General features: G+C 38.9%; 1 protein-coding gene across 1 annotated transcript in view; it reads right to left on the bottom strand.

The window, feature by feature from the left end:
- The window catches only part of CPXM2 (carboxypeptidase X, M14 family member 2), a 143,223-nt gene that overhangs the window by 52,866 nt on the left and 63,387 nt on the right, over nt 1-26,970 (bottom strand). The window contains exons 5-7 of the mRNA XM_032225989.1: nt 18,322-18,406; nt 14,969-15,119; nt 10,858-10,946 (exon numbers count right to left, since the gene is read on the bottom strand). Coding sequence (XP_032081880.1) covers nt 10,858-10,946; nt 14,969-15,119; nt 18,322-18,406 — 325 coding nt within the window. The remainder of the gene's footprint in view (nt 1-10,857; nt 10,947-14,968; nt 15,120-18,321; nt 18,407-26,970) is intronic.

Below are 26,970 nucleotides of genomic sequence, written 5' to 3'. Positions count from 1 at the left end.
GTTGAATTGGCTTGCTTTCAAAGCGCTATTTAAAGCGCCCTTCTTTCTCCACACTGGCTGTTGTCGCCCTGTTGATGACGTCAGCGATGCGGTTTAATCGGGCGTTGTTTAGTCGAGCGCAGTTTTGACGGGTCATGGACCAGGAGTTCTAGTCTCACCTTAGACACAAGGTCATCTGGGTTATTTTGGACCACTGCTTCTCTCTCAGTCCTAAGAAGAATGCTTTGGCAAAACATTTCTAAATTTTTGCCAAGAAAACTGCAGAGACAATTGACAGGAGGCAATTGACAGGAGTTGTTGCTAACTCGAAGGCAAACTTACGAAAGAGATCTGGCAAAAGTAGAAATGGGACCAGTGAATGTAGTCCCCCCCCCAACAATGAAGCCATTAAGCATTTACTGTATTCAAAGAACATGAAACCCAATTAGATCTGTGTCCCCTACCCCAAAATGTGTCCCTGGGAAGTCAAGCCCCTGTCTTTTTATGCCAGCCAGATATATAAACCAAATTACAATCCCAAGAACTTTTCAATAGCTGTTCTTGAGGGCAAATATAATATATTTTTTAAAAAAGTTATGAACTAAGATTGTGCCTGGTAGAAAAATACCCATTGAATCCATAGCTCATGTCCTGTTAAATTGTGTTTTCTATAAGAACATTTGTAATTCCTTGTTTGGCAAAGTAGCCAGTCAAATCAGATTTGTTTTATATTGTTACTTTCATCAAATCAGAACCATTTTATTTACTTAGCAATGGATGAATTTTGTCATCCTTTGTAAAACTAGGCATGCGTTAATGCCCTCAGTGACCTAGTTATACTATTTTCTTTTTATTTCCTTTGAAAAATACTTTGTTTTCTTAACTTGTTTTGCTAACTATCACAATTCTGGTCAGTGATCAGAATGAAGACTACTTTGTTGTTAGTCACGAAGTCTTTTCCACCCCATCTCCACCCCATGGACAATGTTCTTCCAGGCCTTCCTGTCTTCTACCATGCCCCAGAGTTCATTTAAGCTCACGCCAACTGCTTCAGTGACTCCATCCAGACACCTCATTCTCTGTCTTCCTCTTCTTCTTTTGTCCTCAATATTTCCCAGCATGAGGCTCTTCTCCAGTGAGTCCTTCCTTCTCATTAGAAGGCCAAAATATTTGAGTTTCATCTTCAGGATCTGGCTTCTCAAGAGCAGTCAGGGTAAAGACCACTACTATTTGAATTTCTGAGTTGGTGCCATTTTCCCTTCTGTGTATCCCTCACATATTGAAATTAAACAACCATCTGGGGAGAGAGAGCCAGAGGCCATATGTCTATTAGTTATAGATATACCTAGATCCTTTCTTCTGAACTTACCATAATATTCGGACAGCATGGACCAGTCAACAAGGCATAAGATAGTATGAATAGGGGCAAAAAAGCACAGTCATGTGTCTCTAGACTAAAACATTCAATTACATATAGATCAATCGATCGATAGATCGATGGATGGATGGATGGATGGATGGATGGATGGATGGAGAGAGAGAGAGAGAGAGAAAGAGAAACAGAGAAAGAGAGGGGATGATAGAGGTGATAGAGATAGAGATAGTAGAGATAGAAGTAGAGATGGAGATGGTACAGATAGCAACGATAGAGATATGGTGTGTGTGTATCAGTGGTGGGTTTCTAAATTGTTGGAACCTACTCTGTGGGTGTGGCCTCCTTTGTGGGAGTGGCTTGCTGCCCATGTGACCGGATATGAAATTATGAATTAGTACTTAGGTCGGTCCAAGTAGCTATTCAGAAGTTAGTAGTTAGAAGCAATCGTAAAGGAAGATATGGAATTAAAACCAGAAATATTTTGTTGGCTATTTGAAAGGGTGTATAATATATATTTAATTTTACACATGTTAGCAGCTGCTGGAATTGTGTTTGCACAACAGTGGAAAAACAGAGATATGTAAATGAATAAATATGACAATGTGCAGGAATAAATAAATTGACAATTAAAATCAAGAAGGCTTTGAATATTTTTTCACGTGGGATTGGTTTTAGCAATTGCCAACTAACGGAAACAGAAATTAGAAATCCAAAAGTATGAAAAACACCAATTATGTAAGGAAAGGTCCCTAAAATCCTCCGGGATTGGGCAGCCTAGAAATTTAACAAACAAACAAACAAACAAACAAACAAACAAGATGTATAAGGAAATATTACTAGCTCATTATTAATGTGTAGATAACTGCGGGACATTACGCACCCACCAGTGGTGGGTTTCAAAAACTTTTGGGACCTCTTCTGTAGGTGTGGCCTCCTTTCCGGGTCCACTGGTGGAACCTCTTCTAACCGGTTCGGTAGATTTGACGAACCGGTTCTACTGAATAGGTGCGAACTGGTAGGAACCCACCTCTGTGCGTATGTGTGCATGTCTGTGTGATAGAGAGAGGGGAGAGAGAGATAACACAGAGTACACTAATCATTCCTAAACTTTGGGAGCTCCATGTTGGGCTTGCAAGGAATCTCAGCTATACATTTGTCTGCTAATAGAAGAATGAGACAGCATTTACAAATATCCAGATGTAATAATCTGCAGGAGTGTATACATATTTGTGTGCTGTCAGTGTTTCAGGGACTGGAAGTCTTTTCCCACAGAGAGTGGAAGCAATTAGTGATTTGATTGACTAGGGGTCATCCATGCAGCTTATTGATTTTTTTAAAAATTCAATTGACTTTCATTACTGCCAATGACATTCCTGGCTACTTTTGAAATGTCTGCTGAGACATGACATAGAAATGCCTATTAAAATGATATTAAAAATAAAATGTTTCATAGCAAGTAGCTTCTTTATGTTCCCTCCAGAGGTGGGTTCCTACCAGTTCGCACCTACTCGGTAGAACCGGTTCGTCAAATCTACCGAACCGGTTAGAAGAGGTTCCACCAGTGGACCCGGAAAGCAGGAAATTTTGGAAGAGGTTCCAAAAATGTTTGAAACCCACCACTGGTCCTTGGATATGATTATTCTACACTATCATGCTCATATTTATAAAACTCAGTGCCTCTGTGAAAGGTAAGGATGACTACTGCGTTTGTGGTGCAATTAGACCATTGCATGTGTTGAAGTTGTTTTAACGCAAACCAAAGATGCCTTTTAAAAAACAAGTTTACATCATATTCTTATGCATGCCGGTGCTGCGTGTGAGGTAATTTAAGGTGGTTCTGACAAGTCTCGTCGGCATCTTCATATCCGGTCACATGGGCGGCAAGCCACTCCCATCCGGTCACATGGGTGGCAAGCCCCTCCCACAAAGGAGGCCACACCCACAGAGTAGGTTCGAACAATTTTTGAAACCCACGACTGGTTCACTCTAATAATGGTGGGAATCATCTTTGTGATGCATTAACTCTACTAAGAACCAAATCTTCCCACCTGCTTCTTTCTGGCCTCTTTCCATCCTATCTCTCTTTGTTTCTGTATAGAAAGTAGAGTGCTGGGCTAAATTATGTCTTTTGTATAGCATCTTCCTTATAACCATGTGTCTTGAAGAAAGAAAAGCATTTAATTTGGCATCTTGTACAGGCAAGCAAAGAATACAGTATTGAAATGATGGGAATGGTACTGGCAAGAGAAACCATATCAGCAGAAGGCAGGAACTACAATTTTAAGAAGGCTGAACATTAGACTTAAAGGACGTAATTTAGTATCTTTGAATTACCTTTTTCCTCTTTTATTTTTTGCCTTAAAAGCAAACATTTGGGCCACTTCAAATATACACAATTATTTTATTATTAAACCATTACCATGTTTCCCTGAAAATAAGACAGGATCTTATTTTCTTTTGACGCCTAAAATAAGCGCTTGTCCTTATTTTGGGGGAGGTGTTATCATTTTTGAGGTGCGCGAGGCGGCAAGCGTGGTCACCTCATAGCTGCTGCTGTGTTGCAATATTTTCAGGGAGGGCTTATTTTAGCACATGCGCTCAATTAGTCTTATTGCCTGGACAGGTCTTATTTTCAGGGAAACATGGAGTTGGAGTTTGGAGTTTATTCAATTTGTAGGCCGCCCTATTCCCCGAAGGGACTCAGGGCGGCTGAACAAAATCCAAGGGAGGGGAAATTACAAAAAGTAAGACAAAAACGATCAGACAATACGAACAATTTAAAAGCACAACAGACACAGCAAATTCGAGTAGGGGGGGGGGAACTCAACCCCAGGCTTGCTGGGACAGCCAGATCTTCACGGCCGTCCGGAAGGCCCGAAGGGTGGAGAGGGTCCGAATCTCCACGGGGAGCTTGTTCCAAAGGGCTGGGGCAGCCACAGAGAAGGCCCTCCTCCGAGTAGTCGCCAGCCGACATTGGCCAGCAGATGGAATACGGAGGAGGCCTAATCTGTGGGATCGAATGGGTCTGTGGGAGGTAATCGGCAGAAGGCGATCTCTCAAGTGGTATTTGCTTGAAGTGTTTAAAAGAAATATTTGGATTATGTGGGAAACCATTACTATCAATGAAAATGAATGTCTGTGGAGATTCTCCGTCATCCAGGTCATGGTTGTCCCAAAAGTGGGTTTTTTTTTCAGGAGGCAACTGGACTTCCTTTTTTTTTCTTTTGAAGACATTTCACTTCTCATCCAAGAAGCATCTTCAGCTCTGCCAGGACAGTGGGGAATGAAGGGGTTTATATTACTTGCAGACAGCTGGTCATTTGCATCCTTTTAGAGGGTCCTTGAAGCACTTGGAGGTCTATCTGCATCTTCAGGGACCAGGAGCACTACTCAGGTGACCCTGAGGACACAGATAAAACCTCCAAGTGCTTCAAAAACCCTCTAAAAGGATGCAAATGACCAGCTGTCTGCAAGGAATATAAATTCTTCCATTTCTCACTACCCTGTCAGAGCTGAAGAAGCTTCTTGGATGAGAAGTGAAACACCTTCAAAGAAAAACCAGAAAGTCCAGTTGCCTCTGGGAAAAATACCTTTGGGACAATAAAAATGAACTGTTATATTACAAAAACACTCTGGAAACTCTTAAAGAAGCAGATAATCCATATAAGGATATTAGCTCTCCACTGGCCAATTGTAACCACTGTTCAATCACAACTTTTTTATTTGTTATATAAGAGCTGATGGAATCATTTTCTCCTTGCTTTAATGTTTCATTTTCCCACAAATATATATATTTTTTTCTACCTGACCAACCTTAGGCATTAAAATGCTTTTAAAGTTATTGTTCTTGACACTAATTATGCCAATTGAGTTCCTACTCATCTAATCTGTCTGCTGGAAATATAGGCCATGAAATCTCTTCTGAACAGTGTGTGACTCAGTGCACAATTGTTCAGTAAAAAGGAAGAAGGATGACTCATCCAGGATAAATACGGTGAAGATACTTCATTTCTAAACATATTTGAAGAACAAGATAGGAAAAAAATCTTTAGCACATTCTACACCTACACTGCTGGTGATATTAATTAAGAGTGATATTATTCAATGCACTAAAGCGAAGAATATAATTATATTTGGTGGATCTAAACATGAATTGAAAAGGACTTACATCTATGTGAATCTTTGTATGGAATTGCTTTCTGCGGCCTCTAATGCTATCTGTACACTCTGCATGAAGTCTACTATTCATTTATCTAGTAGAATCAAATCCATAGGACCATAAAGAAAGTGCCTTTCTAAAATCCTCTTCTTTAGGACTTTTTTTAAACTTGCTCAGGCTGTAGAAATTGCTATTTCTTATTTCCTAGAACCTCCGATGAGTCATCATGAGTACGAATGTCCTCCTTAGCTGACAAATCCAACATTTTCCACCGTACCTTAGAAAAATTGCTATAGTTGCCCAGGGCTACATTCAAATGAATTCACTCCTCCTCCTCCTCCTTTTCAGCCCCTCACAGAATCCCATCAAATACTTTTATTTCCTGCAGAATAGACCCTACTCTGCTGCACATTTCTGCTCAAACATATTATATATCACTCATTAATTTAGATAACAATATTAGAGTGTTATAGATATTATAAACATCTAGGACAAAATCCTAGGTATTTAGAATAGCTGTCATCCAGGCTTGGAGAAAGAAATCCAATTTAGATTTCCTCCCCAGGTTGCAGATCAGGAAGTAACAGTCCAGAGGTGGGTTCCTACCAGTTCGCACCTGTTCGGTAGAATTGGTTCGTCAAATCTACCAAACCGGTTAGAAGAGGTTCCACCAGTGGACCCGGAAAGCAGGCCACACCTACAGAAGAGGTTCCAAAAATTTTTGAAACCCACAATTGGTCCTTGGATATGATTATTCTACACTATCATGCTCATATGTATAAAACTCAGTGCCTCTGTGAAAGGTAAGGATGACTACTGCGTTTGTGATGCAATCAGAACATTGCATGTGTTGAAGTTGCTTTAAAGATGCCTTTTAAAGAACAACTTTACATCATATTCTTATGCATGCCAGTGCTGTGTGTGAGGTAATTTAAGGTGGTTCTGACAAGTGTCATTGGCATCTTCATATCCGGTCACATGGGCAGCAAGCCACTCCCATCCGGTCACATGGGCAGCAAGCCACTCCCACAAATGAGGCCACACCCACAGAGTAGGTTCGAACAATTTTTGAAACCCACCACTGTAACAGTCTTCCAAAATTGCCAAAATGTTAAAATCAGAGAAGCCACACTTCCAGCCACTGTTTTATCTTAGATTTAGCAGTTTGATTGGTTTTTGGTTGCACCCATTGGACAGGGAATTTAGTTCTTTGCTTTTCTGTTTTTCAATTCCATATGCTGTAAAAGAATGAAGGGAATGAAATCTTCCTCTTTACTAGCCACAACTGGCTAGTAATCAGAACCACATCAATGTATCTAATTTATAGATAAAACTACTCTGATAAATGCTCAGATATGTTAATTACAAGAGAGAAGTTTGAAGAATCTATTATGTTTTTACCTGTCCTCTCCATGTCTTTCCCAAATTATATCCATATTAAATTGCTAACATTTTCCCCCTTCCTAGAATTTTCCTGCAAGTGCAGAGTCTGCTTCTTTCTTTCTTTCTTTCTTTCTTTCTCTCTCTCTTTCTTTCCATCTTTCTTTCCTTTTTTCTTCCTTCTATCCTCCTTCCTTACCTCTTTCTTTCTTTCTTTCCTTCCTTCCTTCCTTCCTTCCTTCCTCTTTCTTTCTTTCTTTCTTTCTTTCTTTCTTTCTTTCTTTTCGTGATTGCTTGCTTTTAGTCTGGAGAACTGCAGGACTACATTATTTTAGCATAATATAAAAATAATGAAAAATATTCCCATTTTCAAGAAGAAATCTTTTCCAAAGGTCCCAAAATTTAAAATAATGCCTCATCATTGTAGAAAATTATAGGGCTAATCACCACTTAGAGTCTGAATCAACAGGAGCCCTTCAAGTCTCTTCTTTCTTTCTTTCTTTCTTTCTTTCTTTCTTTCTTTCTTTCTTTCCTGCCTTCCTTCCTTCTTTCTTTCTCTCTTTCTTTCTTTCTTTCCTGCCTTCCTTCCTTCTTTCTTTCTTTCTTTCTTCCTTTCTTTCTTTCTTTCTTTCTTCTCTTTCGTGGTTGCTTGCTTTTAGTCTGGAGAACTGTAGGACTACATTGTTTTAGCATAACATAAAAAAATGATGAAAAAGATTCCCATTTTCAAGAAGAAATCTTTTCCAAAGGTCCCAAAATTTAAAATAATGCCTCATCATTGTAGAAAATTATAGGGCTAATCACCACTTAAGAGTCTGAATCAACAGGAGCCCTTCAAGTCTCTTCTTTCTTTTCTTTTCTTTTCTTTTCTTTTCTTTTCTTTTCTTTCTTTCTTTCTTTCTTTCTTTCTTTCTTTCTTTCTTTCTTTCTTTCTTTCTTTCTTTCTTTCTTGCCTGCCTGCCTGCCTGCCTGCCTTCCTTCCTTCCTTCCTTCCTTCCTTCCTTCCTTCCTTCCTTCCTTCTTTCTTTCTTTCTTTCTTTCTTTCTTTCTTTCTTCTTTATATAAACCAAGTGTTGATCCATTGGTTGAGACAAGAATTGGTCAAACAGAATGTCACCTAATCCTGACATTTTGCACTAAGAAAGTGTGGCTGATTCAAAGTCACACACCTGGTGTTCACGCCTAAGACGGAACTAGAACTCAATCTCTTGGTTTCCAGCTGATGTCTTAACCACTAGGCCAAACTGCTCTCTGTTTTCTAAAATATATCGACACACATAGACACACACAGAGGCACACACAGAGTGACACATACAAATCTATAAAAGAGGTATCTGATATTTTACTCTATATTTTAACTAGTTCCAAAACTTATTTTACCTCAAAATGGACATTTATAAACATATTTTAATACTTTTTGAGTTACAGAAAAGTATGAAGGCTGGTAAATGACTACATTTAATTCACAATTTTATCCAAGCTACCTACATCTTAATACAATTTCACTCTAATTTTTATTTTCAGATTTCTCCAGCATTCTGGATACAGAGTATCTATAAGAAAGACAACAAAAGCCAGAATGATTTTGAATAGATACATAGGACTTTAAGATCAGACCACAGACCCTGCCACAGGTATCATGTACCACAATACAGAAGTACCCAGGACACTTCATGGTGGCTTTGATTCTGAGTGGGCTAAGGTGGCAGGCTGAACCAAAGTAGGCCTCAAGCCTGAACCAAACTAGGGTTTCATGATATTAAGCTTTAACTGTTTATATAGAAATTGCAAGGTTTGCTTTTAGGACATAGTGCGGTTAGACGTGGGTTAGAAGGAAGTCTGCACATGAAATATGCTAAAGAGAAGCATCTATTTTAGCCTATTTGCTGGCTTGGCTGTTAATCTGTTTGGTAGACACATATTGTTAGTTCCTCAAAATACGAGCTATGTATGTCCGTTGGCTGACCTATGTATTATGACATCCTGTAGACATAATATTGCTGTAATTCAAGGGCAAATCTTATAAGGAATTTCCTGACTTTCACTCGTTGTTCAGGCCATTTATTCTGAACCTGTGCAAATAAACATTTTCTTCTCTGAAGAGCTGGCTTGTGTGTCCCGTCTTTTCTACAACAGGGCCTCTATGATCTTTCATTTGATTACACACAGTTCTCAACTTACAGCTATTTATTCAGCAACTGTTGAAGTTACAATAGCATTCAGCGGTGGTTGTGACCAGTCTTTGAAATCTTCTCCTGACTGGCACGTCTTGCACATTCTCACTTGACAATGGAAATTCCAGTGCCAATTGCTGCTGCAACTACCTGTAATCGGTGTTGCACAATCACAAGATTTTCTCAGAATTATTCCAGGGAAAGAAATCTATGAAGTGTTTGTGCCATTTTATAATTCCTTGGTAAGCTACACATGGAATACTGCATCCAGATTTGGTCACCACATTGTAAAAAAAAAAAAAAGATGTTGAGATTTTAGAAAGAGTGCAGAGAAGAGCAACCAAGATGATTAGGGGACCGAAGGCTAAAACATATAAAGAATGGTTGTGGGAATTGGGTATGTGTAGTTTAATGAAAAGAAGGAGTTGGGGTGACATGGTAAGTGTTCCAATATCTCAGGGGTTGCCACAAAGAAGAGGGAGTCAAACTATTCTCCAAGGCACCTGAGGGTAGAACAAGAAGCAATGGGTGGGAACTAATCAAGGAGAGAAGCAACTTAGAACTGAAGAGAAACTTCCTGACAGTTAGAACAATTAATCAGTGGAATGATTTGCCTCCAGAAACTGTGAATTCTCCAACTGGAAGTTTTTAAGAAGAGAGTGGCCAGTGATTTATCTAAAATGGTATAAGGTTTCCTAGTAGAACAGAGGTTGGACTAGAAGAATTCTAAAGTCTTTTCCAAGTCTGTATTCCATTATATGAACAATTGCTTCATGATTAAGAAGGCTTTTCTTAATTTTTATTCAGTATAAGCATAAGGAAAACCTGATGTCATAGTAACCCTGAACCACCTTAAGGGCAACACAGTATGCGTCATTCTCCCATGTGAATGTTTTTTTTTTAAATAAAAAGTTCCTTATTGAGAAAGAGCTAGGAAAAAAGTCTGTTTTGTAATTGAAAAATTTGCAATAAAGTAGGTGGGAGAATTATTTTGAGAAATACTTGACTAAATTATGTTCCCAGTGGATTACAGGCAACTAAATTTTGACGGTTTTCTAAAGCAGGCTTTAAATCAAGCGATCAGTAAGCGCATCCAATTATTTTAAAATGGAGCTTAATGGTTTATAACCTAAGGCTATGTAACCAAATAGCCCATTAGTATGATTTAAACTCTCTGCATCGTCTTTTTCCCCCTCACATTTCTTCAGAGTAGCTATTCACAATGCCACTTTATTTCCTGCTTAAGCAGAGATGGGTTCCTACCAGTTCGCATCTATTCGGTAGAACCGGTTCATCAAATCTACCAAACCGGTTAGAAGAGGTCCCACCAGTGGACCCGGAAAGCAGGCCACACCTACAGAAGAGGTTCCAAAATTTTTTGAAACCCACCACTGGTCCTTGGAAATGATTATTCTACACTATCATGCTCATATTTATAAAACTCAGTGCCTCTGTGAAAGGTAAGGATGACTACTGCGTTTGTGGTGCAATCAGAACATTGCGCGTGTTGAAGTTGTTTTAACGCAAACCAAAGATGCCTTTAAAAAAAACAAGTTTACATCCTATTCGTATGCATGCCAGGGCTGTGTGTGAGGAAATTTAAGGTGGTTCTGACAAGTGTTGTCCGCATCTTCATATCTGGTCACATGGGTGGCAAGCCACTCCCATCCGGTCACATGGGTGGCAAGCCACTCCCACAAAGGAGGCCACACCCACAGAGTAGGTTCGAACAATTTTTGAAACCCACCACTGTGCTTAAGGAACTTTATACACATTTTTTTGCATCCTACCTGCCTCATTTCTTTGTAATTATGATGCTTGAAATCTAAGTTGTCTGTGGTTGTCATTTCATTTCTTCTGTGATAATAATTGTTTGGGTCTGTAATTAAAAAAAGATAAATTTTTTCAGAAAGAAAGCATAATGTTTTTTACCACGATCATTTACACAACAGTTATTGAATGATAATAACATAGATCTTGCTGTAATAGTGAGCTGATTAGAATAGCCAAAATGGTAATTAAAAATCCCCACTCAGACTGCAGGTGACAATTCAACATCCTATCCCATATTTTATTTTATTTTTGTTTTAGAATGAATAACATTGCTCTTCAGATGTAAGATTCATATCTATATTGAAGCCACCAGAATCTTTGTTATAATCCACAGCATGTTTTTTATATGTGCTTATCTACGTATTTTATTTGCATTAACATTTAGCTTAGGAAAATATATCAGAAGCTAACATTAGATACATTTATCCAGTACAAGGATGTTTATATGTCATGTATTCAGAAATAAAATGAACAAAATTTTCAGTGATCTGTGAAGTACAAAAATAGACAGTTTCTTCTGGGGATGCGTTATTACTTAATCATCAGTTAGATCTTTTACATAATTGGCAATGGCATAGGGATGCAACTTTATATAACTTGTCCACTTTACACTCTCTGATTTTTATTCTCACTCAATATTTTTATATCTTTCTAATGCCGATATAAACTAGAGATAACTTAGTAGTTGATAGCAATAGCACTTAGATTTATATACTGCTTTAGAGTGCTTTACAGCCCTTTGGAAGTGGTTTACAGAGTTAGCCCCCAACAAGTTGGGACCTCGTTTTATCAACGTCGGAAGGATGGAAGGCTGAGTCAACCTTGAATTGGTGAGACTCGAACTACCAAACAGTTGGCAGTTGGCAATCAGCACAATTAATCTGGCTTTCAAAAAATTTTTGAACGTACTCTGTGGGTGTGGCCTCCTTTGTGGGAGTGGCTTGCCGGCCATGTGACCTGGTGGGAGTGGCTTGCCGGCCATGTGTTTTTTTTCTTTCTTTCTTTCTTTCTTTCTTTCTTTCTTTCTTTCTCTCTCTCTCTCTCTCTCTCTCTCTCTCTCTCCTTCCTTTTGTCTCTCTGTCCCTTTTTCCTTTTTTTCTTTCATCTCTCTCTCACTTTTTCTTTCTTTTTTTCTTTCTTCCTTTCTCGCTTTCTTTCTCTTTCTCTCTGTGTGAGTGTGTGTGTGTGTGTTTTGTGTGTGTGAGTGGTGGGTTTCAAAAATTTTTGGAACCTCTTCTGTAGGTGTGGCCTGCTTTCCGGGTCCACTGGTGGAACCTCTTCTAACCGGTTCGGTAGATTTGACGAACCGGTTCTACCGAACTGGTGCGAACTGGTAGGAACCCACCTCTGATTCTAACCAGTGTGACACAACGGCTCTGATACAGATTTATCAACTGCTATACATGGTATTAAATCCATAGAGGATCATTTCAAAATGAGAACTCTAATTGGACAGCTTGCATAATGCTTACATATAAAGTGATTTCAGAAAGCGAATGGCATTAAATTACAATAGTAATTTTCACTGTAGATCAAGGCCTGGGGCTAAAAATTGAACTCTACAAATCTATAGAACTAATCACGTACTTCTTCGGTTCTTTCCAACTTCAAGAAAAATAAGTTGAGAAAATACTGAAAACCAATGAAATGCAGATCCAGATAGCCTCGACTTATGATCTCGACTGAGCCCAAAATTTATGTTGCTAAGTGAGAAATTCCCTTTTGCTTCATTTTTACAAATTTTCTTGCTACCGTTGTTAAGCGAATCCCTGCTGTTGTTAAATTAGTAACATGGTTGTTAATCTGGCTTCACTATTGACTTTGCCTGTGAGAAAGTTGTAAAAAAGGGATCACATGACCCAGGGACACTGCAACCATCATAAATATGAACCAGTTACCAAGCATCCAAATATAAATTGCATGACCATGGGGATCCTGTGAATGGTCGTAAGTATGAAAAATGGTCAGAAGTCACTTTTTTCAGTGCTGTTGTAAGGGCAAACAGTCACTGTGAACTGTTGTAAGTCGAGGAGTATCTGCATAGATCCTTACAATCAGGACAACAATTTTTGTGGACACTGTTGTGGAATAAATAGATATTTTTTTCCAGAGTTGCTTTAACAGAGACCTGGGTGGCATATATATTTAAATCAATCAATCAAGCAATCAATATCCTTTCCAGGCTACTTATTCTGTATCTATTTGTAGAAGTAAAAAAATAACCAAGAAATAATCTGAACAGCTAGTATGTAGGTACTTTCTTTAGTTTCTTCATGTATTATTAACTCTAATACATGAAGAAACTAAAGAACTAATATAATTAACTCTACATGGGGCAGCCTTTGAAGAGTATTCGGAGACTTCAACTCGTCCAGAATGCAGCCGCGCGAGCAATTGTGGGTGCACCTCTGTACACCCACGTTACACCTATCCTCCGCGAGCTGCACTGGCTACCGATTGGTCTCCGTATACGCTTCAAAGTGCTAGTCGTAACTTATAAAGCCCTTCATGGTATTGGACCTGGGTACTTGAGAGACCGCCTGCTGCCAATTACCTCCCAAAGACCCGTCAGATCACACAGATTAGGCCTCCTCCGGGTTCCGTCCACCAGCCAATGCCATCTGGCTACTACCCGGGGAGGGCCTTCTCTGTAGCAGCTCCGGCCCTTTGGAATGAACTCCCCATGGAGATCCGGACCCTCACCTCTCTCCAGGCCTTCCGGAAAGCCATCAAAACCTGGCTGTGCCGGCAGACCTGGGGTTGATGAGTTTCCCTCCCCTCTCGACTGGTATGGCTGTGTGATTTTCGTGTATTTTAATTATGTGTACTGTTGTTTATGTTCCCTTTCCCCTTTGAGTTGTTCGCCGCCCTGAATCCCTCCTGGAGAAGGGCGGCATACAAATAAACCAAACCAAAACTAAACTAAACTAATAACAAGTTATCGCAGAAAAAAAATCCCCTTATAACTTATGAACATAATTTCTACCTTCCATTTTTTTTTAATGATTCAGCACATAGATCGATTTTTTTCCGAAATTCAGAATACTGGGCAGCTGCTAACCAGTGCTTTTTTGGATCTGTGTCCAATTCCGAAAAGACAAATGGCACAATAAAAGATTAATATCTTGGCTAGCTGGGCAAAATGGAAAAGAGAAAAATCCCTACTTTGCCCTGTTATACTGTATCTATCATTTTGTGAGATCATATCTAAGAAGTTCTCAACATTCTTAATATGTTCTCTGGGTCAAAAAGAGTCAGCAACTTCTCTCCCTGGAATAATGGCAATAGTGCTTTTATACTGCTTCATAGTGCTTTGCAGCCAGAGGTGGGTTCCTACCAGTTCGCACCTATTCGGTAGAACCGGTTCGTCAAATCTACCGAACCGGTTAGAAGAGGTTCCACCAGTGGACCCAGAAAGCTGGCCACACCTACAGAAGAGGTTCCAAACTTTTTTGAAACCCACCACTGGTCCTTGGATATGATTATTCTACACTATCATGCTCATATTTATAAAACTCAGTGCCTCTGTGAAAGGTAAGGATGACTACTGCGTTTGTGGTGCAATCAGAACATTGTGTGTGTTGAAGTTGTTTTAACGCAAACCAAAGATTTGGTTTTAAAAAACAAGTTTACATCATATTCTTATGCATGCCAGTGCTGTGTGTGAGGTAATTTAAGGTGGTTCTGACAAGTGTCGTCAGCATCTTCATATCCGGTCACATGGGCGGCAAGCCACTCCCATCCAGTCACATGGGTGGCAAGCCACTCCCACAAAGGAAGCCACACCCACAGAGTAGGTTCGAACAATTTTTGAAACCCACCACTGGTTGCAGCCCTCTCTAAGCAGTTTATAGAGCATATTGCCCACAACAAACTGGGTCCTCATTTTACCCACCTTGGAAGGATGAAGGCTGAGTCAATTTTGAGCTGGTCAGAATTGAACTGCTGGCAGTCGGCATAATTAGCCTAAAATACTGCATTCTAATAAGCGCACACCATGATTCTTAATAAACCCAGAACTTTCTTTTTTATATTTTTTTAATACTTTATGCCAAGTTTGGTCTTTACCTGGAAGAGGGCAGCCTAGGATCTCAAGCCTCATGCATATGTTTCCTTCCTCATACCAGGACTGAGGGTTTATCCGGATGTAACGTGCAACTAGGGATACTGGAAATTCATTAAGGACCGGGATTTCCTTTTCACTGTTGCCTTCAAAAAGCTATTTCAAAACAAAAAGAATGGGCATAGTTAATAATAAAAGCTGAAACCAGTGAAAAGCTAGAAGAAGAATTAGGTGTTACATTGATCATCCAAGAAAACATGATTCCTAATCCTGTTTTCTTTAGTTTAAAGGGGAGCATTTTTTGAGGCTGAATTAAAATGGATAACTGTGTTTGAGATAAACTTCCCTTCCTTGTCTTCCTATCTTCCTATTAATTTGCAAGGTAGCATGCTACTGCTTTGCAAGTTAAAAGTCCATCCAATCAAATATGTGTCTTTTGGTGAAGAATCTCTTTGGGTAGAGCACTGCATATAGGCTTCAAAAGGGATATTTGGTATTGGACCTGGGTACTTGAGAGACCGCCTGCTGCCAATTACCTCCAATAGACCGATTAGATCCCACAGATTAGGCCTCCTCCGAATTCCATCCGCCGGCCAATGCCGACTGGCGACTACCCGGAGGAGGGGCTTCTCTGTGGCTGCTCCGACCCTCTGGAACAAGCTCCCCGTGGAGATTCGAACCCTCACCACTCTCCAGCCCTTCCGCAAAGCCCTTAAAACCTGGCTGTTCCGACAGGCCTGGGGCTAAAGAGCTTTTGCCCCCCTTCTCGAATGGTATGGTTGTTGTGTGTTTTTTAAATTTTGTATTGTAATGTTCGTCTTTTTATCCCCTTGTCTGTACCCCCCTTCCCTGACTGAATTGTGAGCCGCCCTGAGTCCCCTTCGGGGAAAAGGGCGGCATATAAATGTAATAAAACCAATCTAATCCAATCCACCTACCTATGCCACCAGCCCAATAAATATGGAATATGTGTATACAGTAGTGAAACAAATGGGAAACCTTTCCTTTAACATTGTCAGCAAATTCAGTTTGAAAGTAGTCTATATTTTGGTGTTTCACTGATGACACGATATCAATGAAATGAGAACCAGGACCACAAGCAGAGGGATGGTGATGGCATAAATCCTTGTCTGAGTCTTAGATAACAGACTTTCAGCATCCAAGAAAACAATTCACATAAATTTTAGATATTTCAGAGGATGCTTTTATTGATATAAATCTACTTCATGAATATAAACATCGATTTAATGCCTCGTGCTTTGCACAAGACTATTTTTCCAGTTTGGGGAAAAAAAGATGGCAACATGCTTGTAATTATATATGAAATATGAGTATTAAATAAATATTAAGTTGCGAAGGATATAGAAGGGAACTGATGCTGAACCCATTTAAGCTATCTGGCAAGGAAAGGCTCACAGAAGCTTATGAGTTTTAATAAAATGTGTTAGTTGGAAAAGGTACAGATTCTTGATCTCAAAAAGTAGGTCAAGCTGGGATAGATAAGAGTCAGAGCTAGAGCAAAAAACAAATTGTATCTAAAGTTATAAATTTAAAAGACTCCACAGCCTTCTTAATTCTGTGACATTAGGACGCTTTGGGAGAGGCTGTATGAAGTTTGAAACTATAGGGTGCACAGCGTTCTTTAGATCTCTTCCAAGACTGCTATTTTCATTTCATCTATGGGGAAATTAACATAAAAATAAGTCAGTAGAAGAAGAAAAATATCCAAATCAATTGCAGGTAATTGACTCTACATAATACTGGTCCTTCTACTTAATTGAAATAATTGCATTTTCTCTAAGATGCTCTATTAGTTCTATTAGTGTGCCTATTATTATAATAGGCATGCATTTATATTCTACCCTTTGATAACTTCATGGCACAAATATTTGTTCTGTTACAGTGAACAATGGATGAGTTGCCTCCCTTTGGGGAAAATATAATTGAATATATAGATTGACCATGATTATTCTTATTTCAAATAGTGCAGTGAACTCATCATGAACAATACAGTATGAATAATGGAAGTCTAAACATCTATCCTGTTACTCCATTTTCTAGAATGTTCCTTTGCTTTCCTGTCTTGAATATATGGCTAATAGAGAAGGTCCTAATATAGAAGTATCTAAAAAAATGCACCATGGTCAGAACATAAATTCACCACTTGCAAATAGCAATAGCAATAGCAGTTAGACTTATATACCGCTTCATAGGGCTTTCAGCCCTCTCTAAGCGGTTTACAGAGTCAGCATATCGCCACCACAGTCTGGGTCCTCATTTTACCCACCTCGGAAGGATGGAAGGCTGAGTCAACCCTGAGCCAGTGAGATGTGAACCGCTGAACTGCAGATAACAGTCAGCTGAAGTGGCCTGCAGTACTACACCCTAACCACTGCACCACCTCGGCTCTTCAAATAGTGCAAACTGTAACATTGGTACTGGCTTTGAAAAGTCTGGAGGTATTGCATTAGCCATAATAAAACTTACAAGGGAACTGAGAAAATACACATCTTATTCATAAAATGTTATTACTTGGACTGGGCTTCTGTGTCAGGCACAAGACTTAATGTCTAACCCAGAAATCTTTGAGTAGTGTAACCTTCACTTGAGATATTTTTTTCCTAACAAATGTACTTGTATTTTTGAAATTGAGATTTTTGAGATTCAAAAGATTTTGTGAGCTGCTTTAGCTACTTGACCTGATCTATGTGAAAGGTGTATGCAATGATCTTCAACAGCGAATTTCAAAATTCAGCATCCGCTTTCAAACAACTTCTTAATTTCAGCAAGATCTGGTTAATTATATGCTTTTTGATCATTTCATCTGGCTAGCTTTTGATGGTTGTCTAAAATTTGGTGAGATGAATGGTGTTATCGGACCTGGATACTTGAGAGACCGCCTCCTGCCAGTCACCTCCCAAAGACCTATTAGATCCCACAGACTAGGCCTCCTCCGAATTCCATCTGCCGGCCAATGTCGGCTGGCAACTCCTCAGGGGAGGGCCTTCTCTGTGGCTGCTCTGGCCCACTGGAACGATCTCCCCGTGGAGATCCGGACCCTTACTACCCTCTAGCCTTCCGCAAAGCAGTTAAGACTTGGCTGTTCTGGCAGGCCTTGGGCTGTTGAACTATCCAGCCCCATTCGAGGTTACGGCTGTTGTAGAATTTTAAATTGTTGTTTTTTATTTTATTTTTTGTATCTCCTCCCTTTTTATTGTTAGCTGCCCTGAGTCTCTCGGGAATAGGTTAGCATACAAACTTAATAAACTGAAAATGAAATGAAATTAAGCCATCTTATTGATAGGGATATGACAACTGAATGGGAATAAACAGTTAAGATATTTCTTGGGACACTAACCATGTCTCCCGAACCATTTTTGACAGTGATCCATTCATGACTGTCATTGCTCACCATAACTCGGTAAGATGTTACCCAGTCACTCCTAGAAAAAAAACAGAGGATGCTTTTCTTAAATTATTATTAATGCATTTTATCTGCTTTCTAAAGAATATCAAAGTCCACCTTATTTTGCAGTGCGTTATTTTCAGTTTGATGGTACAATAATAGTTATTTAATTGCTTGCTTCCTTAAGGATGCTTCTATTTATATATCGGTTGGCAGCATTTGCTATATCATCTGCTAGTTCTTTGAAAAGAAAAAAATAGAACTACAAAATTAACAACATACAACATGAATGGAATACATAATACCCAGATTCTAATAAGTACAGTGTTACCTATGTACTTATCACTAATTGGTCACGGGAGATACAATGAATGCCAAAAATGATGAGTACCTAACAAATTTTTGCCAAAAAGGCATATGTAGCAGTCACTAGAGGCAGGGGAGGCGTGGCCTCACCAGTCATGAGGAAAAGGAAAGAATTTTAAAGAATTCTTTAAAAATAATTAAAGCCAAGGTAGTTGCTACCAGATTCACAGTGACTTGGAACAGGCTTAGTGTTAACTATAGGAGGAGGCCAGAGAAATAGGGGTCTCCTGTGCATAAGCAATTTTTCGCCTTTTAAGAGTTAAGCAAGGGTTAACAAGCAAAAAGTTTCGTATACAAAGGAGGCACGTGTTCTCTCGTCTCCTGTAGAGGGCATTTTTACAGGGTTTTAGAGTTCTCTGGGAGCAACTAGCTCAGTCTGACTCCAAGCTCTGGCCTTTCATGAGGGCAGGGCAGGCAGAAGCAGAGTTGAAATCGTCTCTGAAACAGCTGGAAAAGGTGCGTGTGTGGGGAGGGGGAGGAATTCAAAAAGTTTGATTGGAAGGCAGCAGGGGAAGGGGGGATGTGGCAGAGGAGCTGCTTTCAAGCCTTTGGAAAATATATCCAATCCAACTTCTGTGTTTGTGTTTGTTTGAGAGTGAATGTGTGAGTGAGAGAGGGATCCAATTTCTCTGTGTGCATGTGTCTGTTTGAGAGAGGGGGGAGGGAGGGAGGGAGAGAGGGAGGAAGGAGGGGGAGGGAGAAGAAAAAAATGGGAAAACTTATTTTGCAAGGGGGAAAAATGCTGTCGCTTTAAATTGGAACTGAGCATGCCTGGCTGTGGAATTCTGGGAGTTGAAGTCCACAAGTCTAAAAAGTGCCTCACCAGCCATAAAGCTGACTGCACGTCACTGATATGTAGTGTGTAGTGGTTGGTTCATATTAGTTCAGACCGGTAGCAGTTTGGTGGCCTGGGTCACTGGAACCAGCAGCAACCCAGGCCTGCCACACCCCCAAATCGGTTCTCTGGGTGGCTCCACAGGCAGCGCCATCTTGTTTTTCAGTTCTGTGCATGTGCAGAACAATTTTAATTGCACTGCAAATGTGTGTGCAGCATGCGCGTGAGCGAACCGGCAGTACTGTCTGCCAAAACCCACCCCTGGTAGTGTGGCACAAGATAGCCAACACCAATGTTCTACCTTGTGCATAAAGTACCAAACAAACAATGAGTACCAGGACCAAATTTTTGCATCAAGTATGTAATGTGATGAGTTTCAAAGCAATTGAGTACCAAGGTATCCTTGTATTTAAAACATGTTTCAAAAGGGGTGATAAAAAAGTATTCTGATTTTTTATATTTTTTTTGCATGAAAGGTACCAGGTAACCTTCTCTGTAGAAGAAATTTCACAAACGTCTTTGAGAATCACACACCATTTCCTTGATTTAAATTGTCTTCTGAGTCTTGTCATTAGCCATTGAGGAAATAGAAATAAGTACAATCTGTAGATTTATTTCACGTTTGTTTCATGCTCCAGCTATAAAGTTGTTGTGTACATACTCCAGCTATAAAGGTCAGGTTCCAGGGAAATCAATTTAAGTCCTATTTGTAGAAAAATGTTATTTATTTTTCATTCATATGGAAATTATTTTTATCTGACATTGAGAATGCATACTTTAACTGGGGAGAGGTTACTAACAACAATATTTATCAAATGTATAAATTTCAAATGCAGATATGCCATCTCTTTTTTGCATTATGTTATTCTTTGCATATAATAAATGAAATGCATTAAACATTAAAAAAAAACTTATTGTATTAATTATGATCGTGGGATCTCAGGTAAGTAAATTAAGGCTAATTTTAAAACAAATTATTAAACTTGGACCACAGAAAGTAATATTGATCATTCTTCCCACTTCATTAATAAAGTGTTACTTTATAAGCAGAAAAGAAGTACGTATTGATAATCCAAGATTGTAGAGTTATTTATTTCCCGGCATGAATCATCTTTAATAACCTCACTCAAGCACAATACAGTTATAAAGGTCAATTTTATTTCCCTCCTGTAATTCAGCAGCTCAGTCACTTTCTTAAATCATAGTGATTTTTATAACACCGTGTTCATTTCAATATCAAGCAAAAATGGAATACTAACTGGACAGGCAGGTATTCTGTGGATAAATGTACCAATATATATTTTCAATTCATTGGAACTAGAGTTGGCTTTTTTTGGAACTACTCACATTATGTTATTGTAAGCAATGTTTTTAAGATTTTAAGAACATTTGCTACTGATTCAAAAGTACATATTATTCCATCTCCACATTTCAAATTCTCATTCTAGAAAATGACTAAGATTCACCTGATTATTTCTATAAGGTTATTTCCTCTCTACTATTATAATAACTTGGTTTTTCCCTCTTTTCATCAACATTTAATAAAATAATAGGACAATAGGACAAATATTATTCTAGTATTATTAATAGATTTGGAAGGGGGGAAAACAGATTAGTGAATTTCTATTTAAAACTGGAATGCTTTTCATATAGACTTTTAATCATTATCATGCAATATTCTAATTGCAATAGTCAATATCCTTATACCTTTTATTCATCCCCTGTTTGTGCAAAATTTCCAAAGAAAAGACAGCATGAAATTATTATTTCAAGGGAAAAAAAGATTAGCATATCAGGTCTTTAATTTTAAATTAATAAAGCCACTAGCAATTTTAAATTTTCAAAGAAAGTCAGTGAAGAGTCATTCCTCCCTTTTCACAAGATTGAAAATTATTGTTCATACCTAATATTACAAAGATAAAACTTTTTGGTAATAATTTTGTTAAAAGTTTTAATTAAAAGTAAAAAAAATAACTCAAACTAAAGAAAAAAGAAGAAGGAAGTTGCTTTCTTCACCCGAAGAAAACAACTTCCTATCTTCATTGTAACTAGTAAACATTGTATTCACATTTTTTTAATTCACAAATTTTAAACTTTTCATTGCATAACTCATCTCTTAACTACAGACAAATCAATACATAACATTTTCTCCAATCAATTGTCACCTAAAAGTTATAATGCAGCTCTAAAAAAACCATGAATTAACATATAGAATATAAAATTCAATGTTCCACATCTCAACTTTTAGCTGTAAAGAAAAACCCCATTTAGTGAATCTGGTTTCCCCATTGTCTTTGCTTGTCAGCATGTTGCAATTGTAAATCAAAGGCTACCTGCATATCCTTCCTTTTGTATGTTTTAAAATGTGGAATATCACTAAAAAAGGATGCATCTCTCCTATCCTCTAGAGTTGTGATCAGGTTCTTTGTGAATTCAGTGTGTTATATTTAAGCATATTTAAAAAGAAAATTCACTAAGTTCAAAAAGTTGGAAAAACCTGGTATTTAAATAATAAACAATATATTTGGAAATAATCCCACATTTCTTCAAAACTACTCTCTCAGATGCAATACTAGATATATTTCTTCCATTTATGAATATGCAGAAATACAGAAAGAAAGAAAAACATTATATGCATAAAAGTAATGAATTCATTATCGATGAATAATGAATTCATTATCGATGAATTATTTTTAAGTGCTGAACATGCAGTCCAAATTTGCAAAAAGCAGTACTGTCATAACTATCATTTTCTTCATCCCAGCTTCAATAATTTCTTAGAAAAGCTGGATCTAAAAGGAAAACATGTTTAAATTATGTACATTCATGAGGTAATTTCAAATACAGTTTGATAAAGTGTCATGATTTAAATAATGTTTACTTTCAAAAGTGTTACTATTTTTTCTTTGTTAGTTAGTTTTGCTATATGGAAGTAAGAATTATGGGATTATTGAATGGCATATACATTTATGTGGACCAAGGCAGTTAGAGAAGGGATATCACTCGATAAAAAGCATCCACGAAAGAGACTTAAAGCAAGATGGATTGACAACATCAGAATTAGAATTAGAATTAGAATTTTATTATTTGTATGCCGCCCTTCTCCGGAAGGACTCAGGGCGGCAAACAATTCAAAAGGGGAAAAAGGGGAACATAAAACGAACTACAGATAATTAAAATAAACAAGAGTCACACAACCATACAAGTCGAGAGGGGAGGGAACTCATCACCCCAAGGCCTGCCGGCAAAGCCAAATTTTGAGGGCTTTTCGGAAGGCCTGGAGAGAGGTGAGGGTCCGAATCCCTGCGGGGAGTTCATTCCAGAGGGCCGGAGCTGCCACAGAGAAGGCCTTCCCCCGGGTAGTAGCCAGATGGCATTGGCTAGATGGAACCCGGAGGAGGCCAACCCTATGAGATCTAATGGGTCTGTGGGAGGTAATTGGCAGCAGGCGGTCTCTCAAGTACCCAGATCCAATACCATGAAGGGTTTTATAAGTTACGACTAGCACCTTGAAGCGTATCTGGAGACTGATCGGTAACCAGTGCAGCTCGCGGAGGATAGGTGTAACTTGGGTGTACCGAGGTGCACCCACAATCGCTCGCGCAGCTGCGTTCTGGACGAGTTGAAGTCTCCGAATACTCTTCAAGGGCTGCCCCATGTAGAGTGCATTGCAGTAGCAAGTTTTGTGGGCCCAATTGGCAAAAGAAAGCTCAGAACGGTATTGGTTGGAAGAGGATAGACAATGGTTAAAATGATGATGATATATTTATGTTTTGGGGTATGTAGTATCTTTTTGTAGGAAACATAATGTATACTCATCAAAATGTTTCCTTCTCCACTTGTCACTTAAACTGTATTTGTACAATGATATATTATACTAAGGTCTAAAAATGGTCCGGTCAAATCCTGATCTCCAAAGGTAATCAATTCTAACTTAAGGCCTGATCTCGAATATGTTTTGGGCAAAAACAAGGGAGCTTCCTTTCCTGCAGTCTGTTTAGATTTGAATTATTGAATTATTGTTTTATCACTTGGGTTGTAAATCTCCTTGAGACATATAATTATAGGGGTATATAGAAGTATACAAGTACTGGGGGAAAATAAAAATAAGGACTCTAGCATCAATAAAATATTTAAAAATAGTGCTGCACTATCTTGGCTAAATAAATCTTGCTAAATAGTGTAAAAATCCTCTATTCAATGATGAAAAAAATTAGGTTCTACATTTAGGCAAGAAAAATCAAATGCACAGGTAGACTATAGGTGGTACCTCGGTCAATAGTAGTAAGACCACACTTGGAATATTGCATTCAGTTTTGGTTGCCACAAGATAAAAAAGATATGGAAACTCTAGAAAAAATGCAACGTAAAGAGCTACACAGATGATTAGGGGACTGGAGGCTAAAACATTTAAAGAACAGTTGCAGGAACTGGGTATGTCTAGTTTAATAGAAAGAAGGACTAGGGGAGACATGATTAGCAGTGTTCCAATATCTCAGGGGTTGCCACAAAGAAGAGGGAGTCAAACTATTCTACAAGGCACCTGAGGGTAGGACAAGAAGCAATGGGTGGAAACTAATCAAAGAAAGAAGCAACTTAAACTAAGGAGGAATTTCCTGACAGTTAGAACAATTAATCAGTGGAACAGCTTGCCTCCAGAAGTTGTGAATGCCCCAACACATGGAAGTTGTTAAGGAGATGTTGGATAGCCATTTGTCTGAAATGGTGCAGGGTTTCCTGCCTAGGCAGGGGGTTGGACTAGAAGACCTCCAAGGTCCTTTCAATTCTGTTATTCTATTTTATTCTATATCAGACCTAGGCATTTTAGAGCCCCTGGGCCATTATATAGCCCTTTAGATGTCCCTGTCAAATGTAAATATGTGTGCTGCAGAAGGCAGGAAAAGATGGTGAGTCAAAAATTTTTGAAACCCACCACTGGTCCTTGGATATGATTATTCTACACTATCATGCTCATATTTATAACATATTTGTAACTGTTCTCCTCAACTTACAACAATGCATTTAATGACCGTTCAAAATTACAATGGCACTGAAAAAAGTGACTTGTGGTCATTTTTCACACTTATGACCATGGCAGCATCCTCATGGTCATGTGATCAAAATTCAGATTCTTGGTAACTGATTCATATTTTTGACAATTTCAGGATCTAAGTGTCCTGTGATCACCTTTTCAGAATTTTGGCAAGCAAAGTCAATCTAGGAAGCCAGATTCACTTAACAACTGTGTAAGAGCCGAGGTGGCGCAGTGGTTAGGGTGCAGTACTGCAGGCCACTTCAGCTGACTGTGATCTGCAGTTCAGCAGTTCAAATCTCACCGGCTCAAGGTCGACTCAGCCTTCCATCCTTCCGAGGTGGGTGAAATGAGGACCTGGACTGTGGGGGCAAGTTGCTGACTCAATTTGCTAAAAAAAATTGTTAACCGCTTAGAGAGGGCTGAAAGCCCTATGAAGCGGTATATAAGTCTAATAAATAAATAGATAGATAGATAGATAGATAGATAGATAGATAGATAGATAGATAGATAGATAGATAGATAGATAAATAAATAAATAAATACGAACATAGCAGCTGCAGTGATTCACAAGAAAGGTTATTAAACGGGGCAAAATTCACTTAGCAACTGTCTTGCTTAGCACAGAAATCTGGGTTTCTGGTCATAAGTCAAGGACTACCTGTGCCTGAAAATACATTATGATCCCATTTCTCCTTTCCACCTCCGTTCAAACTAGCTTTTGAACGTTTTGAACCTGTGTGTTTGAAAATTCTGAGTGTCCTACTGGAATTTCCAGAGATAAAAATAGCTCTTCAGCCTAGGTGAGTTTGCAAGTCTAACTCCCATCCTTAAAATAGCTAAGAATGTGTCTCCATTTCCAGAATACGTCACAAAATTGCAGGTCAATTTGTCTGACAGGTTTTAGGCCTTTTAAAACTGAAATTGTAGAATGGGGTATTATTATTCATTGGGAAAGATATGAAAAATGTGACCCCTGCATATGGCATTATTTTTAATTGTCGTAACAATCCAATTTTGCAACCAGATTACCCATAACAAACATGGCCAGAAATAATAATAATAAAAAAAAACAAGTTCTCCCCTTAGTGACAAGTTTTCTCGAGCTTTTAGCAAAGAAACCATTGAATCTAATCATCCCGAGACTCATTTTAGACTTTTCTAACAGTTTAATTTGGGAGTTGTCTACTCTGCTTAGGCAGATGACAAGGAAAAAGAATGCCAGCATTTAAATAAACGTGTGCCTGTGAAATTTGTCATCGTGGCAATCGCGTTATTTTTTTAAATGGTGTTCAAACACTTGACCTTTTTATGAGAAAATCACCATATGTAGCCCAGCATGGGAGTTTATTTCAGGGCTCTATTGCAAGTCTCGAACATTTGCAGCCTGTTAAAGAAAGACTAAAAAGCCTAAAAGGGACACGAAAATCTTATTGTTTCCTTTAAAAGCAGAACTGACTCCAAAAAAAACAAAACTCTTCACTTCTCTCAGATATGCCTAAATCCAGCGCCGTCTAGTGAAGAAAGAGGGATAGTGTTAACATGATCAGTTGAATGAGGTTTTTCCACCATTCAGTGACGTGCAGTCAGCTTTAGCCCTGGTGAGGCACTTTTTAGACTTGTGGACTTCAACTCCCAGAATTCCACAGCCAGGCATGCTCAGTTCCAATTTAAAGTGACAGCATTTCCCCCCTTTTAAAATAAGTTTTCCCATTCTTTTTCTTCTCCCTCCCCCTCCTTCCCCCCTCTCTCCCTCTCTCCCCCCTCGCTCAAACAGACACACGCACACAGAGAACTTTGATCCCTCTCTCATTCACTCAAACACAAACACAAACACAGAAGTTGGATTGGATATATTTTCCAAAGGCTTGAAAGCAGCTCCTCTGCCATACCCCCCCTTCTCCTGCTGCCTTCCAATCAAACTTTTTGAATTCCTCCCCCTCCCCACACACACACCTTTTCCAGCTGTTTCAGAGACAATTTCAACTCTGCTTCTCCCTGCCCTGCCCTCCCCTCTTGAAAATCCAGAGCTCGGAGTCAGACTGAGCTAGTTGCACCCAGAGAACTCCAAAAAGCCTCTAAAAATGCCCTTTACAGGAGGTGAGAGAATACGTGCCTCATTTGCATAAGGAATTCTTTGCTTGTTAACCCTTGCTTAACTCTTAAAAGGCGAAAAATTCGTTATGCAAAAGAGGCTCCTAGTTCTCTGGCCTCCTCCTAGTTAATACTGAGAGCAGACACCAAGCCACTGTGACTTGAAATCTGGTAGCAACTACCCTGGCTTTAATTATTTTAAGAAAATTATTTAAAATCTTTTCGTTTCCCTGAGGAGACTGGTGAGGCCCCGCCTCCCTTGCCTCTAGTGACT

The sequence above is a fragment of the Thamnophis elegans genome, chromosome 10, assembly GCF_009769535.1.
Source record: "Thamnophis elegans isolate rThaEle1 chromosome 10, rThaEle1.pri, whole genome shotgun sequence".
In the NCBI taxonomy this organism is placed as follows: domain Eukaryota; kingdom Metazoa; phylum Chordata; class Lepidosauria; order Squamata; family Colubridae; genus Thamnophis; species Thamnophis elegans.
Note: the sequence above shows the minus strand (reverse complement) of the source record. Positions and strands in the feature narration are given on the sequence as shown.